The sequence below is a fragment of the Microcaecilia unicolor genome, chromosome 4, assembly GCF_901765095.1.
Source record: "Microcaecilia unicolor chromosome 4, aMicUni1.1, whole genome shotgun sequence".
Lineage (NCBI taxonomy): Eukaryota > Metazoa > Chordata > Amphibia > Gymnophiona > Siphonopidae > Microcaecilia > Microcaecilia unicolor.
Window position 1 is genome coordinate 75,552,721 of NC_044034.1, and position 18,797 is coordinate 75,571,517.

General features: G+C 46.0%; 1 protein-coding gene across 3 annotated transcripts in view; it reads right to left on the reverse strand.

Moving 5' to 3' along the window:
* Positions 1–10,616: 10,616 nt before the first annotated feature.
* KATNAL1 (katanin catalytic subunit A1 like 1) overlaps positions 10,617–18,797 on the reverse strand; it is a 139,871-nt gene continuing 131,690 nt past the window's right edge. For all 3 annotated transcript variants that reach the window (XM_030200358.1, XM_030200357.1, XM_030200356.1), the window contains exons 10-11: positions 16,576–16,702; positions 10,617–11,627 (exon numbers count right to left, since the gene is read on the reverse strand). In XM_030200358.1, coding sequence (XP_030056218.1) covers positions 11,429–11,627; positions 16,576–16,702 — 326 coding nt within the window. In that variant the 3' untranslated portion in view covers positions 10,617–11,428. The remainder of the gene's footprint in view (positions 11,628–16,575; positions 16,703–18,797) is intronic.

Here is an 18,797-nt window from a genome sequence, read left to right on the forward strand (position 1 = left end):
CCTCAAGAGTCAGCCCAGCCTGGGCGTAAGTGAAGGAAATGCAATCTGCTAGCCAATTGGAGATGGTGCGTTTCCCGACAGCGACCCCTAGCCTGTTAGGGTCGAAAGAAATAAACAATTGGGCGGACTGTCTGTTGGGCTGCGTCCGCTCCAAGTAGAAGGCCAATGCTCTCTTGCAGTCCAATGTGTGCAACTGACGTTCAGCAGGGCGGGTATGCGGCCTGGGGAAGAATGTTGGCAAGACAATTGACTGGTTAAGATGGAACTCCGACACCACCTTCGGCAGGAACTTTGGGTGAGTGCGGAGCACTACTCTGTTGTGATGAAATTTAGTATATGGAGCATGAGCTACTAGGGCTTGAAGCTCACTGACCCTACGAGCTGAAGTAACTGCCACCAAGAAAATGACCTTCCAGGTCAAGTACTTCAGATGGCAGGTATTCAGTGGCTCAAAAGGAGGTTTCATCAGCTGGGTGAGGACGACGTTGAGATCCCATGACACAGTAGGAGGCTTGATAGGGGGCTTTGACAAAAGCAAGCCTCTCATGAATCGAACGACTAAAGGCTCTCCAGAGATGGCTTTACCTTCCACACGATAATGGTAAGCACTAATCGCACTAAGGTGATTCCTTACTGAGTTGGTCTTGAGGCCAGACTCTGATAAGTGCAGAAGGTATTCAAGCAGGTTCTGTGCAGGGCAAGAACGAGGTTCTAGGGCCTTGCTCTCACACCAAACGACAAACCTCCTCCACTTGAAAAAGTAACTCTTTTTAGTGGAATCCTTCCTAGAGGCAAGCAAGACCCGGGAGACACCCTCAGACAGACCCAACGCAGCGAAGTCTACGCCCTCAACATCCAGGCCGTGAGAGCCAGGGATTGAAGGTTGGGGTGCAGCAACGCTCCGTCGTTCTGCGAAATGAGAGTCGGAAAACACTCCAATCTCCACGGTTCTTCGGAGGACAACTCCAGAAGAAGAGGGAACCAGATCTGACGAGGCCAAAAGGGCGCTATCAGAATCATGGTGCCGCGGTCTTGCTTGAGCTTCAGTAAGGTCTTCCCCACCAAAGGTATGGGAGGATAAGCATACAGGAGGCCGGTCCCCCAATGAAGGAGAAAGGCATCTGACGCTAGCCTGCCGTGTGTCTGAAGTCTGGAACAGAACAGAGGCAGCTTGTGGTTGGTCTGAGAGGCGAAAAGATCCACCGAGGGGGTGCCCCACTCTCGGAAGATCTTGCGTACCACTCTGGAATGGAGCGACCACTCGTGCGGTTGCATGACTCTGCTCAGTCTGTCGGCCAGACTGTTGTTTACGCCTGCCAGGTACGTGGCTTGGAGAAGCATGCCGAACCGACACGCCCATCGCCACATACCGACGGCTTCCTGACACAGGGGGCGAGATCCGGTGCCCCCCTGCTTGTTGACGTAATACATTGCAACCTGATTGTCTGTCCGAATTTGGATAATTTGGCAGGACAGCCGATCTCTGAAAGCCTTCAGTGCGTTCCAGATCGCTCGGAGCTCCAGGAGGTTGATCTGCAGATCCTTTTCCTGGAGGGACCACAGACCCTGGGTGTGAAGCCCATCGACATGGGCTCCCCACCCCAGGCGAGATGCATCCGTCGTCAGCACTTTCGTGGGCTGCGGAATTTGGAATGGACGTCCCAGGGTCAAATTGGTCCGTATGGTCCACCAGAGCAGTGAAGTGCGGCAACTGGTGGAGAGGCGGATGACATCCTCTAGATTCCCGGTGGCTTGGAACCACTGGGAAGCTAGGGTCCATTGAGCAGATCTCATGTGAAGACGAGCCATGGGAGTCACATGAACTGTGGAGGCCATATGACCCAGAAGTCTCAACATCTGCCGAGCTGTGATCTGCTGAGACGCTCTGGTCTGCGAAGCCAGGGCCAGGAGATTGGTGGCCCTCGCTTCGGGAAGGTAGGCCTGAGCCGTCTGGGTATTCAGCAGAGCTCCTATGAATTCCAGAGACTGGGTTGGCTGGAGATGGGACTTTGGGTAATTTATCACAAACCCCAGCAGCTCCAGAAGCTGAATAGTGCACTGCATGGACCGGAGGGCTCCTGCCTCCGAGGTGTTCTTGACCAGCCAATCGTCGAGATATGGGAACACGTGCACTCCCAGCTTGCGTAGGTAGGCCGCTACCACCACGAGGCACTTTGTAAACACTCGTGGGGCAGAGGCGAGCCCAAAGGGCAGCACACAATACTGAAAGTGCCGTGCGCCCAGGCGGAATCTGAGATACTGTCTGTGAGCTGGCAGTATCGGGATGTGAGTGTATGCGTCCATTAAATCCAGGGAACATAGCCAATCGTTTTTCTGAATCATTGGCAGAAGGGTGCCCAAGGAAAGCATCCTGAACTTTTCTTTGACCAGGAATTTGTTCAGGCCTCTCAGGTCTAGGATGGGACGCATCCCCCCTGTTTTCTTTTCCACAAGGAAGTACCTGGAATAGAATCCCTGCCCTTCCTGCCCGGGTGGTACGGGCTCGACCGCATTGGCGCTGAGAAGGGCGGAGAGTTCCTCTGCAAGTACCTGCTTGTGATGGGAGCTGAAAGACTGAGCTCCCGGAGGACAATTTGGAGGCAGGGAGGTCAAATTCAGGGCGTATCCGCACCGCACTATTTGGAGAACCCACTGGTCGGAGGTTATGAGAGGCCACCTTTGGTGAAAGAATTTTAACCTCCCTCCGACCGGCAGGTCGTCCGGTACGGACACTTGTAGGGCGGCTATGTTCCCGTGGATCCAGTCAAAAGCCCGTCCCCGGCTTTTGCTGTGGAGGCGCAGGGGGCTGCTTAGGCGCACGCTGTTGACGGGAACGAGCGCGCTGGGGCTGTCCCTGTGCCTGACGAGGCCTTCGGGCCGGCTGGTTGTACCTACGCTTCGCAAAAGAATAGGGTGCAGCCTGCCGAGCCCGGGAAAAACGCCCGCCCGCGGGGGCGGGTGCTGAAGGCGCCCGGTGGGAGAGCTTGTCGAGAGCGGTTTCCCGCTGATGCAGTTGGTCAACCATCTGCTCGACCTTCTCGCCAAAAATATTATCCCCCCGGCAAGGGACGTCAGCCAGTCTCTGCTGGGTGCGGTTGTCCAGGTCAGAGGCACGCAGCCATGAGAGCCTGCGCATCACTATACCTTGGGCCGCAGCACGAGATGCCACGTCACAGGTGTCAAAAATCCCCCTGGACAGGAACTTTCTGCACGCCTTCAGCTGCCTGACCACCTCCTGATATGGCCTGGACTGCTCCGGCGGGAGCTTATCGACCAGGTCCGCCAGCTGTTGCACATTGGTCCGCATGTGGATGCTCATATAGAGCAGGTAAGATTGGATGCGGGTCACGAGCATGGAGGATTGGTAGGCCTTCCTCCCAAATGAGTCCAGAGTGCGAGACTCCCGCCCCGGGGGCGCCGAGGCGGTATCCCTCGAACTCCGTGCCCTCTTGAGAGCAGAATCCACGACCGCTGAGTCATGGGGCAACTGGGGCCGCATGAGCTCTGGGTCAGAGTGGATCCTGTACTGGGACTCTGCTTTCTTGGGAATGGTGGGGTTAGTTAGTGGTCGCACCCAGTTCCGAAGCAGCGTCTCCTTCAGGACATTGTGCAGCGGTACCGTGGAGGACTCTCTAGGTGGTGATGGATAGTCGAGGACCTCGAGCATCTCGGCCCTCGGCTCTTCCACAGAGACCACGGGAAAGGGAATGCTTATAGACATATCCCGCACAAAGGAGGCAAAGGAGAGACTCTCAGGAGGTGAGAGCTTCCTCTCCGGTGACGGCGTGGGGTCCGAGGGAAGGCCCGTAGACCCCTCTGAGGAGAAATATCTCGGGTCTTCCTCTTCCCCCCACGAGTCCTCATCCTCGGTATCGGACATTAGCTCATGTAGCTGAGTCCGGTACCGGGCCCGGCTCGACGTCGAGGCACCGAGGCCTCGGTGTCGTCGAGCGGTGGACTCCCGCGCCGGCGGGGACGGAGCTCCCTCCATCGACGTCGACGGGGACTCCACCTGCGTGGCGGTAGAGACCGGCACCGCAAGCGGCGCCGGGCTAGAGCTCGCCGGCGCCACAGTCATCGGCGGACCGGCGGGCCGACGGGACCTGTTCTCCTGGGGTCGCTGCCATCGGTGCCGATGTCTCGGGCATCGATACCGGTACCGAAGATCCGGCCTTCGATACCGATGCCGTCGAGGTCGACGTCGAGGGGCCGGCGCAAGTTCCAAAAAGACGGTCCCGCAGAACTTGCCTCGCAACCTGAGTCCGTTTCCGGAGACCGAGACACAGCGCGCACGACTTGAGATTGTGCTCCGGCCCGAGGCACTGGAGGCACCAAGCGTGGGTGTCGGTCTGCGAGATCGGCCGGCCGCAGCGACCACACTTTTTAAATCCACTCGGGACCTTCGAGGACATCGACGGAAAAATCGCGTCGGCGAAGTCAAAGTCGGCAATGGTGGCTAAAATCACACCACGAAAAAACTAGCCGACCGAGCGGCCACTAGGCCGCAACGAGGCGTCCCCGCTGGAAGCGAGGGAAAAGGGGAGCGCGTGCTCCACACGCGCAGTCTTTTTTTTTTTTTTTTTTTGTAAAAGAAAAGATAATAAAAGGAAATTAACGAAGCGCGATCCGCGTATACGCGATCGCAAGAATCCGGCGGCTGAAGTAGAGAGAGCGGCAAAGCACGACTCTCTCCAGGCGCGGAAAAAAAGGAACTGGCGGGAGCGGTCGCGCACGGGCGGGAAGGCGGCCGCGCATGCGCGGTGGGCGTGGCCTGCGTGCCGACCGTCCCGCGAAGCTTCTTCCGGTTGGTGGGGGCTGCCGCGGACGTCAACCCAGTCGTGAGAACAAGCAGCCTGCTTGTCCTCGGAGAATATACAGGACACAAACCCATGAATAACATGATGGTACACCACCCTGCAAAACATACATCAATAGGTGAGGAACTTTTTATCCAGGGCTGGGGAGAGGAAGAGTTTACACTGCCAGTGTAAATACTCATCAAAGTATGGGAAGTGAGGGGATCTAATGGCAGGATTAAACCTCATGAGGGTAGGAAGGGAGACAGAAACAAAGGGGCCAATCAAAACAATTTAACCAGGCAGGAAAAGTTCCTGTCTGGTTAAATCTCTCTGACTGTCAGGTTCTCAGGTTCAGAGCCCGCAGGGCCGGGCTCTGGAGCAAACGTGAGCCCTTGGGCTACTGCCGAGGAGCGACAGCAGCAGGCAAAACCCACCAACCAACACTGGGCAAGCACACCGGTAGGGACTGCAGGCACTGCCCAGTGAACCGGAACACATGGACTGGAGGACACAGGACTGGAACACACTGGACTGGAGCGCACCAGACTGGAACACACACCGGACCGGAACACACTGGACTGGTCCGTACAGCTTCACTTGCACTTGGCCACTACCCCCCCCCCCCCCCCCCCAAGGGTTGAGCCCTTGGGTTCGAGTGGCCGGCAGGACTTACCGGATACCGAATGACACAAGGACCAGGACTGGAAACAGAAGAGACAGCAGTGCTCCAAGGAACTGGACTAACCAGGGCACTCCTAGGCCTACACTAACAAAAGGACTTCCTAAGCCCTATACTAACAAGCTAAACACAAAACTAACAAGCTTCCTAAGCACTACTCTAGCAAGCTAGATACAAAACTAACAAGGTACTTCCTAAGCACTACCCTAGCAAGCTAGACACAAACTATCAAGGTGCTTCCTAAGCACTACCCTAGCAAGCTAGACACAAAACTATCAAGGTGCTTCCAAAACCAAGAGGGAAAAGCAGGGGAACCTCAAGGGAAAAGCAGGAAAGCTAAACACACAGACACCAGTGCACACTGCACTAACACTAACTTGGACCTTAGCAAAAGCAAGCAGGGAAACTAGACACAAAGTCAGAAGTGCACAGTGCACCACCCTACCTAAAGCAAGCACCACCGTTGCAAAGGCACTGAAGGAAAGACCACCACTTCCTTATTATCAAGGCCCTCCCAGATGATGTCACACTCCCTAGACCTAGGCATACAGCACACTGAAACCCAGAGAGGCCCAACCCACACCAATGCAGCACCGTGAAGCACTTGAAGCCAGTACACCCAAAGAGAGGTAGAGCTAACTCAGTCCACACACACAGCTGTAGTAAAGTGAGACAATTAGAGTCATGCTGCTGGAAGCTGCCAGCACAGAGAGAGAGAGCCAGCTCAGAAAGGACAGACAAAAGAAACAGAAGCCAGCTAAGCTGACCACCAGGAAAAAGGTAAGTTTGAGAGGGGTTATGACCACAATCATAACACTGACTGAGCCAAACCCAAATATTCTGCAGCACATACCCAGATAGTTCTACTGAAGGGTGTGGCGAAACAGGGAAGTTGTGTAACTATTTTTTATGATGTGCACTTCCCTTGTTTGGCCAGCAGATGGCGTCTGTCCTTTGTTTGTAAAGTTGTTACAGAAATGACAGTTTCTTCTTCTCACTTAAGCTGAGGAGACATAATCTACACTGCTCTTGGTCAGAATCCCCTAAGTGTTTATGCTCTGGGCTCTGAATCTGCTGGAAATCTTTAGTCTGAGTGGGAGTGTGGAAGGTACAGACCTCTATACTGAGTCCCTGTTCAAAGACTGTAAGCAGTTAATTTTCCTGAACTCCCCAGGCACTACTCAGACAGTGTTAGTTAGTTTAATATTGATTCCTGTTTAATTTACCCATTATTGTCTGCTAATTACACCCTATTCATCCGTTCACTGTTCTAACTTATGATAATAAATCAATTAATTTATTAGTTCTGTTTGTCCTGGCCTGACTAAGAATCCTGGTGGTTTGTGTTTTGGGTCTGTGGGTGCTTTCTAGGAACTGTGGGACCCCTGGAAGTGTAGCCCCAGTGTCCTTAGAAACTATTGGAGAATTAAGTTGCAGGTGGGAGACTTGCCCAGAGGCAAGCATAACCCAGCAGGTGGGAGAGAGAATGCCAGAATAGAGCATGTGCACAGGTTGTAATAGCCTGAGCAGTGCTGGGATAGACCCTCTAGGTGGCCGCAGTGTTACCCTCAGGTGGGTGCTAAGTGTTCCATGAAACCCGAGCACTGCCAGTATTCAGTGGTACTACCCGGATACTATCTAATTAACGTAGGACAGCAAAAAGTCTAATATTCAGTGTTGGTACCTGGATTGGGATTGGCACTGGATATCCGGATCTAATTCCACCAGTGGAGATCAGCACTCAAAGAATCTTGACTACTGCTGGCTGACTATGCCCCCAAAGCGTAAATATCTGTTAGCTGCTTTCCACCATTTAGATTGATCAAGACTGGCTTTAGTTTTTCTCCAGTGTCTCTCCAATCACCTAACTAATGATTTATGATGCTCTAGATATAAGGAAAATCATCCATGATTAGGGTGAGATGGCACACAAGATCCAAAAAGTGCAACGTGGTCTACTACAGCTGAAAAAGACCCATACCAGGTACTCACTAATTCCCCAACATCCCCTACAAACTCCAAATCCTTTTCCAGAATGCCATACATAACTTCTTCCCTTTCCCAGCATTATCCTTCCAAGGCGTTTGGCTTATTCTGGACTGGGGATATTTGATAATGAACCTTGGCAATTCGAGTTACTGGATGGTGTTGTTTACTGATTAAATTGCTTCTGTCTGAATGGAATCCTTAATCAGCAAATTGTCCAAGTAGGGAATCATATAAGCTCCTAGTTTCTGTAAAATTGCTGCACAACGGCAAGAGATTTTAGGTTTGCTATTCAATGGATAATTTATCTGATTCACTTTAAGCAGATTGAGCTGTTATACAGTCAAGTTAGACTGCTGAATATATGGTCCTTCACTTAACCAGATAAGTTATCTGATTATGTTAGGACAGCCTCTATAGTCCAACTTGATCACATAAAATTAGCCTGATAGTGCTGTATATCAGTGCTATCTGGTTATCTTTTGGCCCTGCCCCTGGAATGTCTCCTGACCAAAAGTTATTAGGTCAGCAGGGCAAAATATTTTAACATATCAATTTATGTGGTTAACTCCAAAATTAGTCCAATAAAAACAGTAAGGCAAATGGTTTGCAAGATCCAATGTTGGAGGCAAAGAAAGAGAAGACCATGTACAAATGCAAACTTTATTCACTATTCAAGCTCCTGGGTCCTTATACACACACGTGTATGCATTTCTATATGGTATACTCTTTCTAAACTCCCAAATTAACCACACAAATAATTTTGAATATGAATACCCACAGAACTGATGCTAGGTCAAAAGGAAAGTATGTGGCATTGAATGTGTTGCTTCCTTACTAGAAACACGAGATATTTACTGTGACTTGAATGTATTTATACTTACATTTCATTCAAATACAGAAAACATAGCTAGTATCCTTTTGTTCAGGATAGGTAAAATGACATCTAGGGCAACCATCTTGATTTTGTCTAACGTAAGACACTTGTTCAAGGCCCTTAGGTCCAGGAAAAGACAGTATCCTATATATTCCTTGGAAAACAGCAGGTAGCCAGAATAAAATCCCTTCTCTTCCCCATACAGTGGTATACATTTGACCACTTTGGACTTTATGAGGGAGGACATTTCTGTTTTGAACTAATAGCTCCTGCTTTCCCCTTTTTCTTCCATCACAATTAGAATCAATGCTCGGATTCTGGCAACATGTGCCTTAACTCACAACTACTCAGGGATTTTGCCTTTGTTTTAAACATTTCCACCCACCATTCCTAGTCTGGTCACTGCAGCAATGATCCTGAGGCTGAAAGCCATGCATCAAGGCTCCTTCCACAACCTTGCATCATGGGTTCTTAATTCAGCCACCAAGTGTTGCCTTTAATGATGGCCATAACTCCCTCCTCCAGTCAGAGGGACTTTCCAAACGGCACTCTTATGTCTCTTAGAGTTAGCTGTAAAAGACACATATTCTTACTAATCCCACACCAAAATGGCTCACAGAGATATTAGACAGACATTTTCCTAGGACTGATGTCAGAGACACGCAATCAACCTACATTCTTTAGCATGACTTCCACTTACCACTATCCTCTGCAGTCTATCATACAATCATTATCTTATTTATTTATAATGGCACAAATTTAACAAACAAGATGACAAAACTTGCAAAGAAACTAACACAATTAAAAAGAAAAGGACCAGAAAAAGGATCATTCCAGAGAACATCATAAAAGGAGAAAACTGTATCAATAGGTCCACAAGTAAGGAGAGAACTCCAACACACACAAAAAAATTGCTTAACTGTACAGGTGTCCTCCAAAGGAAATCTTCACTGATGGGTGACATCATCCGACAGAGCTCAGTGTGGTAATAAAGTGTAACTAGCTTTTGAAGTTTACAGAGCTTTCCAGCACATTCAGCTGTGCATGTGTCACACGAGACCACAAAAATTCTATGCCATGCTAACAGCAGCTGTCATAGAAGAAGCCAGCTCCTAGAGGAGATGGGTAGGTGTGAGGACTTACATCCTGCTGATACAGATAAGCAACTTTGCTGTTTCCATGGATAAGCAGGATATGAATTCATGATTAAATACTGGTACACTTTATCGCCTTCTCTCCCTGCTAAGTTTGGGGCACCGGTCCTAATTCTCAAATACTGGAGCTGCTGTTGAAGCCCACTCCAGCCTCAATCCTGATCTGTTTTAGCCATTTACAGGACCCAGACCATAGAAGTCTGCCCATATGGACCTTATTATTTGGGTCTTACTTCCTAAACTGTGAAGCTGCTGTCCAACAGTGCACATGCTATTTAACAACTTTGAACAGTTTTGTGTCATCTGCAAATTTGATCACCCTGCTTGTCATTCCCATTTCCAGATCATTTATAAATATGTTTAAAAAAACACCAGACCTAGTACAGATCCCTGGGGCATTGCATTATGCATGCTCCTCCATTGAGAGAATTGGCCAAATCAGTCACTAAGGCCTAAAGCTCACTAACTCTGCACAATCTAAAAATCCTCACCAAAGACAAGTTCTACCAGGTCAGGCACTTCAGCTCAAGAGAGACAAATAGCTCAAAGGGAGCTTTCATCTGCTGGGCTGAACACTTTGAGGTCCCACGATACAGCAAGAGGTTTAATGGGAAGCTTAATGGGAAGAGAAGTAACCCCCTCATGAATCAAACAACTAAAAACTAGAGAGCGAGCGCAACAGCAGTTTACTTTCTATATGGTGATAATCTCCAAAGTCACTAACATGCCAAGTAATTGAGACCTGGATAGGTCACTGTTAGAAAGAGGGTATTGGGCTAGAGGGACTCAGTATGGCAATTCTTATGTTCTAACAGAGTTGGTTTTGAAGCCAGAGACTGAGAAGGCAATCAAGTGGTTTGTATGGGAGAGAGGAACGGGGTCTAGAGCTGTTCAGTCACATCAGACAACCTCTTCCACTTAAACTGACATAATCTGTAGGTAAAAAGGAACCAGCACACTTTACATATACATGTTTTGTTACCAGCGCATGTGTACTTTCAACTATTAACAACTTCCTTACTAAGTAAAAGTATTTTATGCAGCTTCAGCAGAACTACACATCAATTCTGATCATTGTTTGCTGTTCAAACTACAGAAAATAACCTTTTTACACAATAAGAGACTTTCCCACAGCACAATTTATTATAAAGTACAGAATACTTTTACAAAAAAAATTGACATTTGAACAATTTGTTTAATTACATTTTTTTTAAGTCTCATTTCTCCACAATTGCTCACTGGGGTAAAAAAAACTTGCAAAGTTTTATATTTCAAGAAAATTTCACTGTCTTTTACAAGACAAAATAAACTATTTTAATCGTGTTCTATGAGACCTTTTATAATCTTGGCTTATCGGTCATCTCTTGAATTTAGAACCACTTAGCTTTGCTCTGAGATTCACACATCAAGCGAGAAAAAAGTGAAACCACCTTTATAAAAAGGCCCTAATAAGAAAAATATTGTTGAAGCATAGTTCAAATGTAAAACTGTTTAAAATATGGAGAGAATTTTCTAAGCATAAGACATTTTCACACAGGATGAGAGGAGCTGAAATGTTTCCAAATGCAGTGGTATAATTATTTGATTTTCTGAATATGATTTATAATTTGATAATAAGTTTTAATAAGAAATCTAATAGGTTAGATTTCTCTTGTTATTGTATTTCTTGTTAATATTCAAATATGTCTGACTCTGGACTATATTCAAATATACCCAAAGACTAAAAAGAAGAAAGGAGATATAAATACTTCAAAAATTTCCAGCTGCCTTGACCGTTCGACTTACAAGAACGCACAAATACAAATGTTCTTATAAGCAAAATATTCCTCCAAAAAGGAGACTGTATGACTTGAATCTATTGTAATCTATTTTTTATGCTTTACAAATAAATACAATGGTAAACAACTATAAGAAAGAAAATAAGCTATGAAAATTAGGCAGAGCCAAACTCAGTCATCCATTTTTCATACTTCTCTAAATCTTCAGCTGAAACAGACTTGGAGACTTTCTTTAATGCCAGATCAAAGTCCATCACAGTAACAGGCATCTGCAGTTCTTCCTTAGACAGAGCACGAATTTCTTCTGGACTTAAACCCTGGATTCGCCGCCGCATTGCCATCATTGAGGCATCTCTGGAAATACATACAATTGCATAAGTTCTAACATCAAGAGCATCACACTATATAGATTACATACTTCTACAGAGAGGCATTTCATTAACTTTCATGAGCAAATAATTATGGTTGCCATATTAGTGGATATATAGAAATAAAAGAAAGAAAGAAGTTGTAAGTGATATCTTTTCATGGGGTTATGTTAATGATTCTATGAGTAGCTTGCGAGAGTCATCTTCTCGTTGACTGCAAAAGGGACTTCCCCCAAGTACTAATTCAAGAGATGTGAAGCCTAATGCAATCAAGACCTTTAGATTTATTCAGTGCTTTTTTGTAGGATAAAAGGTACCAGTACTCATTGTGGGCTGGGGTCACCATATGTGGCCCCACCCCTGTGGTAGCCATACCCCTTGTACCAGCCATGGCGCATATAAACAGGTTATCATTGAAAATACTATACCAGTATAGGAGAAAAAAATAACTTGTGATTTTTTATTTTCATTATAATTTCTGTAAGCAGTTACAGCTCCAGTATACCCAGTGCAAAATAAGACAGCAGATGTAAATTCTCAAATTGGACATATTCCAAACACTAAAATGAAAATAAAATGATTTTTCTGCTTTTGTTGTCTGGTGACTTGTTTTTCTGATCATGTTGGTCCCAGTCTCTGATTCTGCTGCTATCTGTTCCCTTAACTCCGTTTCCAGGGCTTCCTTTCCATTTATTTCTTTACTTTCCTCCTTTCTTCTTTATTTCTTGCCCTACATCCATAGGTAAAAGCTGGGTCCTCTGCAGAGTGGATCCAGCTTTTGTCTATTTTCTCTGTGTGCAGTTTTTCTCCTCTTTTCCCTTTTCCTCATCCCTGTCAGTATGCATCTCCTTCCTCTTTCTTCCCTTCCCTCCATCCATATGCATCTCTCACTTCCTCTCTTCTCTCCCCTCCATCCGTGTCCAGAATTTCTCCTCTCTCCCTTAAATCCATGTGCATCTCCTCCTCTGTCTCCCCTCCCCTCCATTCATGTCCAGCATGTCTCCTCTCCCCCTCCACTCTATCCATGTGAATCTATTTCCTCTGTCTTCCTTCCCCTCCATCCATGTCCAGCATTGCTCCTCTCTTCCCTCCCTTCCATGTGCATCTCCTTCCTGTCCTTCCTCTCCACCATCCATGTCCAGCATTTTGCCTGCCCTCCCCTCCATCCATCCATGTCCAGCGATTCTCCTCTCTCCCCTGCCCTTCCCTCCCATCCATATCCAGTGATTCTCCTCTGCCCTCCCCTCCCATCCATGTCCAGCGATTCTCCTTTGCCCCTATCCTCCCCTCCCATCCATGCCCAGCGATTCTCCTCTCCCCTTCCCTCCCCTTCCCATCCATGTCCAAAGATTGCCCTCCCCATGTCCAGTGATTCTCCTTTGCCCCCTATCCTTCCCTCTCATCCATGTCCAGTGACTCGCCCCAGCCTCCATCTTTCCCCCTTTTCAACTCCCAAATTCCAGTTCCAACCCCAGCCCCACCTGCCCACAGTCAGCTCTCCGACAGCCCTCCTTTCTGTTCCTGCCGCCCTGAATTTAAATCTTTTATTTTACCTCAAGTCGCAGTGGCGGAAGGAAAGCAGCAGGTTCGCCTCCAGCCTTCCCTTCCCTCTCAGTGTCCCGCCTTCCTCTGATGTAATTTCCTGCTTCTGCAAGGGCGGGACACTGAGAGGGAAGGGAAGGCTGGAGGCAAGCCTGCTGCTTTCACTACCGCCGCTGCGACCTGAGGTAAAATAAAAGATTTAAACGCAGGGCAGCAGAAACAGAAAGGAGGGCTATCGGGGAGCTGAGGGCAGGCAGGTGAGCCGGCCCTGGGAAAAAAGGTGCCGGTACGCCATACAGGTGCGTACTGGCACAAAAAAAAAGCACTGGATTTATTATTATTTACTTACTTTTTGAAAATTTCAAAGTGCTACATCTATTAAGTACATCAGTAAAACAAACTTTGGCTTTAATGAATTCTGAATTCTATTTTGTAGACAGCAGAATATGCAAAATATACACAGCAAAATGTGAAAAATATACAAGAGTGTGAAAACCTTTACAAAGCAATGTGTACCTGTGACTATGTCTCTGTCAAGTTTTTTTCTGTGCCAGAGATCTACAGGACACTCCAGTGTAGACAACACTGTCGCAACTCTTCCTTCCTCAGCATTCCTTCTATTATCATTGTTTTAAAGGGTAAAGGGTCATGGATTTGATATACCACCTTTCTGTGGTTACAATCAAAGCGGTTCACACATATTATATGCAGGTACTTTTTCTGTCCCTAGTGGGCTCACAATCTAAGTTTTGAACCTGGGGCAATGGCGGGTTAAGTAACTTGCCCAAGGTCACAATATTTAATATTGGTTTTTTTTTACCTTTTCTTTGCTGACAAGAGTGTAGTAGGGGTGTACCTTAGTCATAAACTTATTGAGCCAAGTTTCAGCACAGTCATAACACCTAAACCTGCCTTCACCATTGGGTGTGAAAGTCTAGAATGTTATCATTTAAACTACTAGCATTTGTGCTCATAGCCCTCCAGTTATTGTTCTCTTGTCTTCAGCTAAAATCTACTTTGCCATTCCCTGTCCTTTATAAGCAGCCTTTTAAGAAACATACATGTGCGATTTTCAGCAATACCTTTTCTTGGTTATAACATGAATTAGAGGCTTATGCAATAAACCCAAGCTTACAAGGTTTTAGCATGCACCTCAATAAATGTTTTTTCACATATGAAAATGGAACTCAACATGCTTAATTCAGAGTATGCTAAAACTTTCATATCAGCTGCTGCAAAACTCATCATTCTACCCAGCCTTCTCCAAGTCCTACACTATAAAGAATGTGTCAACTTCTCCCATCCCTGGCATCCCACAGCCCGTTATAGGGCACTTTCCTCCCAACCCCCCCTGCCAAAATAACAATGATGTAGTTTCCTCTACGGCAGCTATGATGTAATCCCTCTGGGGCACCACCTCCTGATCCTACTTCCCCTCCTACCAGTAATGACAGCTCCTCCGGAAGTTACCCCTTAATCCTCAAGTCTCCACTCTAGACAGGAGGTTAAACATTCTGGTAGGGTTCCCTTCTTCAGCAGCAGCAGTAGCCATTAGAACCCACTGTAATTTATATAGTCTGAGTCATATGGACCCTTTGTGGGAGTGGAAGCCGATTTGCTGGAGATGAGGGGCACAGGGAGAGCTCTTTAATTCTGGTCGGTTCCACCCTGAGCTGAGCCAACTTCATCTTAGGTTCAGACACTAGGTGGATAAGGCAACAATGAAGCCTCTAAAAAGCTTCTCTAAAGAATAACCCCCTCCCCCTACTTATTACACTGCATAATTCCCATGATATTTATCCTGCTATTAATGTTTAGATTTTATTATATTTATCAGGTTTTTCAAAACCTTGCTAACTGTCCCTTGATACCTCTTCAAAATAAAGTTGCTTGAATGCTATACTAAAGTACAACTATCTACAAGAGAAAACATTACAGAATGGTCTACATCTCTTGTTTAGAAGTGTCTATATGAAAACAAAATGGCAAATGGAATGGAGGAACTACAAGTTAAAAAGCATAAACAACAGAAACAAAATGAATATATTACAGCTTCTTTTAATAGAATTTTTTTCTTTTCTAATAATCAGTATGAGGTTCCTGGATAGCCATTCATTGAAGATAAAAGTTTAAACCATATTAATTCCTACAGAAAGTTATTTAAATTCAACTATAAAATAACTTATACAAACTCCCACTCCTGAACATCTTTTTCATAAAAATTATAGGCGGCAAGCGAGTCCTGATTAACTAGCAAAATTCACCCAAATGCGGTTTGAAATCAACAGCCTCTCCACTTTGAGGGTACTCTGCTGTGATTTACTCTTCTTGAAAAGCTGCTGGAACTAGCAAATCAAACAAATTATTTCAAATTCAAGACAGATCAAACTAGCAAAAGATGTTTTTCAAAAATCCAAAAATACTTAGTTAAGATTAGAGCTCACTTCTCCTGGCGAATATAAGAGGTTAGTGATGCCTCAAGCAGAGCAGAGTTGAGTTCTACGTTCTAGAACTCTAAGCCTGGGAGCTTCTCTAGTGTCCATACACTAAAGCCTGGGGCCCATCAATGTAAAGAACTAAAATAAATACTTTTGTTTGGAGAATCTAAGGGATTTTTCATCATGGCAATACAGTTTACTTCAAGTCATAGTCTTGCGTGGTCTCAAACATTGAGTATCTATGGCTAAAAATTCACTGTTTGCATATCTAAGTGGAGGATGAGAACTGGGGGAAGAGGGTTTGATTCCCTCTGCAGTTCCTTGTGACCCTGGGCAAGTCACTTAACCCTCCAATGCCCCAGCTGCAAAAAAATAAAGGGGCCCTTTTACCAAGGCACTGCACAATAAAAAGAGCACTATTGTGGGGAAAAACTGAGGCATCTCGCGGTAGTTTGGACAGCAATGTGCGCTGCTCCTGTGGTAAAAAATATTTTTTATTTTATTGCCATGGAAGGTGTGTCTGGGGGCAGAGAGTAGGCCTGCCTGCATTAATCAGGTAGCGTAAGCATATTACTGCACGCTACCTGATTAGCATAAGAGTAGAACGGGTTCCCTTATTGCCTCCTAAAAAGGTGGTGGTAAAGGCTCCCGGCGGTAATGTCAATGTGCTAATGAGGAAATTAGTCCATAGCTATTAAAAAAAGAAAAAAAGGCAACTACAGCCATTTTTCAGCTGTGCTAGAAAATGGCAGGGGTGTGTGGCAAACCCACATGCTAACTGCAGTGCCAGCCACTTTCTAGAGCAGCTTGATAAAAGGACCCCCTAGATTGTTAGCCCACTAGAACCAAAGAAAGTAGCTGCATACATGTAACCCACTTTGGATGAACCACAGAAAGATGGTATATCACAAATCAAATTAACATAACATAATTAATGAAAATATATGACAATACCTGCAAACATTGGTGATGTCAGCACCAGAATAGCCTTCAATTTTCTCAGCAATAACTTCAAGGTCGATATCAGGCTCCAAGTCAACTTCTCTAAGATTGATCTTTAGCAACTCTGCTCTGCCTTTAGCTGCAACAAACACATACACTTACTATGTGATCCTACTGTAAATATACCTTTGTAAAAAATATAAATCTAAGAAGACTCTCAGAAAAACTTAATACAGAGCTTTTTGTAACATCATAGTTCATTAAAATCTCTATATAGAATATTCTATCCAAATTACTTTTTCAAAAATGTTTATTTATAATCAGTTTTAAATTTTACATTCATCAATGAATGAAAGAAAAAGAAATACAAAAGAAGGACATTTCAAATATATCAAATAGAGAAATATAAATTTCAAACTGTTGACCACAATCTAACTAAATTACTATGCTGAATATTTCAAACATATGGGGCAACATTTGTGAGTAATTTTTACCTGTACTCTTTGCACTGTTCAACACAGGAGTATTATATGCATTTTTTCATTTGGAAAATTACTGTGTGTACAAACACCAAAAGACTGCATTTCCTGCAGTTTGAATTTGGAAGGAAAAGTATGCGCATTCAAATATTTAAATGTCTGTATCATATCACCCCTGTTTCTCCTTTCCTACAGGGTATACATGTTCAGGTCCTCAAGTCTCTCTTCATACAACTTGTGATGCAAACCCCATGCCATTTTCATTGCTTTTCTCTGAACCGCTTTAAGTCTTTTTACATCCTTTGGATTTCTGCATCCCAAGCACATCACTCTGCACTTCTTGGCAAAGTCAAAAAACGTCCAAAAATCCAGTGCCAAACGTGGTCATTTTTGAAGCAGAAAAACTATCTTTTTGATGGATTTTTGGCGTTTATGCATGTATGTGCACACACATACCATTAAACCAAACATTTATACATGTAATCGACACCTGTTAGCATCTATTTTATAGAATTACCTCGAGAGGGTAATTCTGTAAGTTGGTATCAAGTTTAGGTGCAAAACGTTAAGAGGGTAGTGTGCCTATTCTATAAAGCGAATGCTACATACCTGTAGAAGGTATTCTCCGAGGACAGCAGGCTGATTGTTCTCACTGATGGGTGACGTCCACGGCAGCCCCTCCAATCGGAATCTTCACTAGCAAAGTTCTTTGCTAGTCCTCGCGCGCCCGCGCGCACCGCGCATGCGCGGCCGTCTTCCCGCCCGAAACCGGCTCGAGCCGGCCAGTCCAGTATGTAGCAAGACAATACAAGGGAAGACACAACTCCAAAGGGGAGGCGGGCGGGTTTGTGAGAACAATCAGCCTGCTGTCCTCGGAGAATACCTTCTACAGGTATGTAGCATTCGCTTTCTCCGAGGACAAGCAGGCTGCTTGTTCTCACTGATGGGGTATCCCTAGCCCCCAGGCTCACTCAAAACAACAACCATGGTCAATTGGGCCTCGCAACGGCGAGGACATAACTGAGATTGACCTAAAAAATTTACCAACTAACTGAGAGTGCAGCCTGGAACAGAACAAACAGGGCCCTCGGGGAGTGGAGTTGGATCCTAAAGCCCAAACAGGTTCTGAAGAACTGACTGCCCGAACCGACTGTCGCGTCGGGTATCCTGCTGCAGGCAGTAATGAGATGTGAATGTGTGGACAGATGACCACGTCGCAGCTTTGCAAATTTCTTCAATAGAGGCTGACTTCAAGTGGGCTACCGACGCAGCCATGGCTCTAACATTATGAGCCGTGACATGACCCTCAAAAGCCAGCCCCGCCTGGGCGTAAGTGAAGGAAATGCAATCTGCTAGCCAATTGGATATGGTGCGTTTCCCCACAGCCACTCCCCTCCTATTGGGATCAAAAGAAACAAACAATTGGGCGGACTGTCTGTTGGGCTGTGTCCGCTCCAAATAGAAGGCCAATGCTCTCTTGCAGTCCAATGTGTGCAGCTGACGTTCAGCAGGGCAGGAATGAGGACGGGGAAAGAATGTTGGCAAGACAATTGACTGGTTCAGATGGAACTCCGACACGACCTTTGGCAAGAACTTAGGGTGAGTGCGGAGGACTACTCTGTTATGATGAAATTTGGTGTAAGGGGCCTGGGCTACCAGCGCCTGAAGCTCACTGACTCTACGAGCTGAAGTAACTGCCACCAAGAAAATGACCTTCCAGGTCAAGTACTTCAGATGGCAGGAATTCAGTGGCTC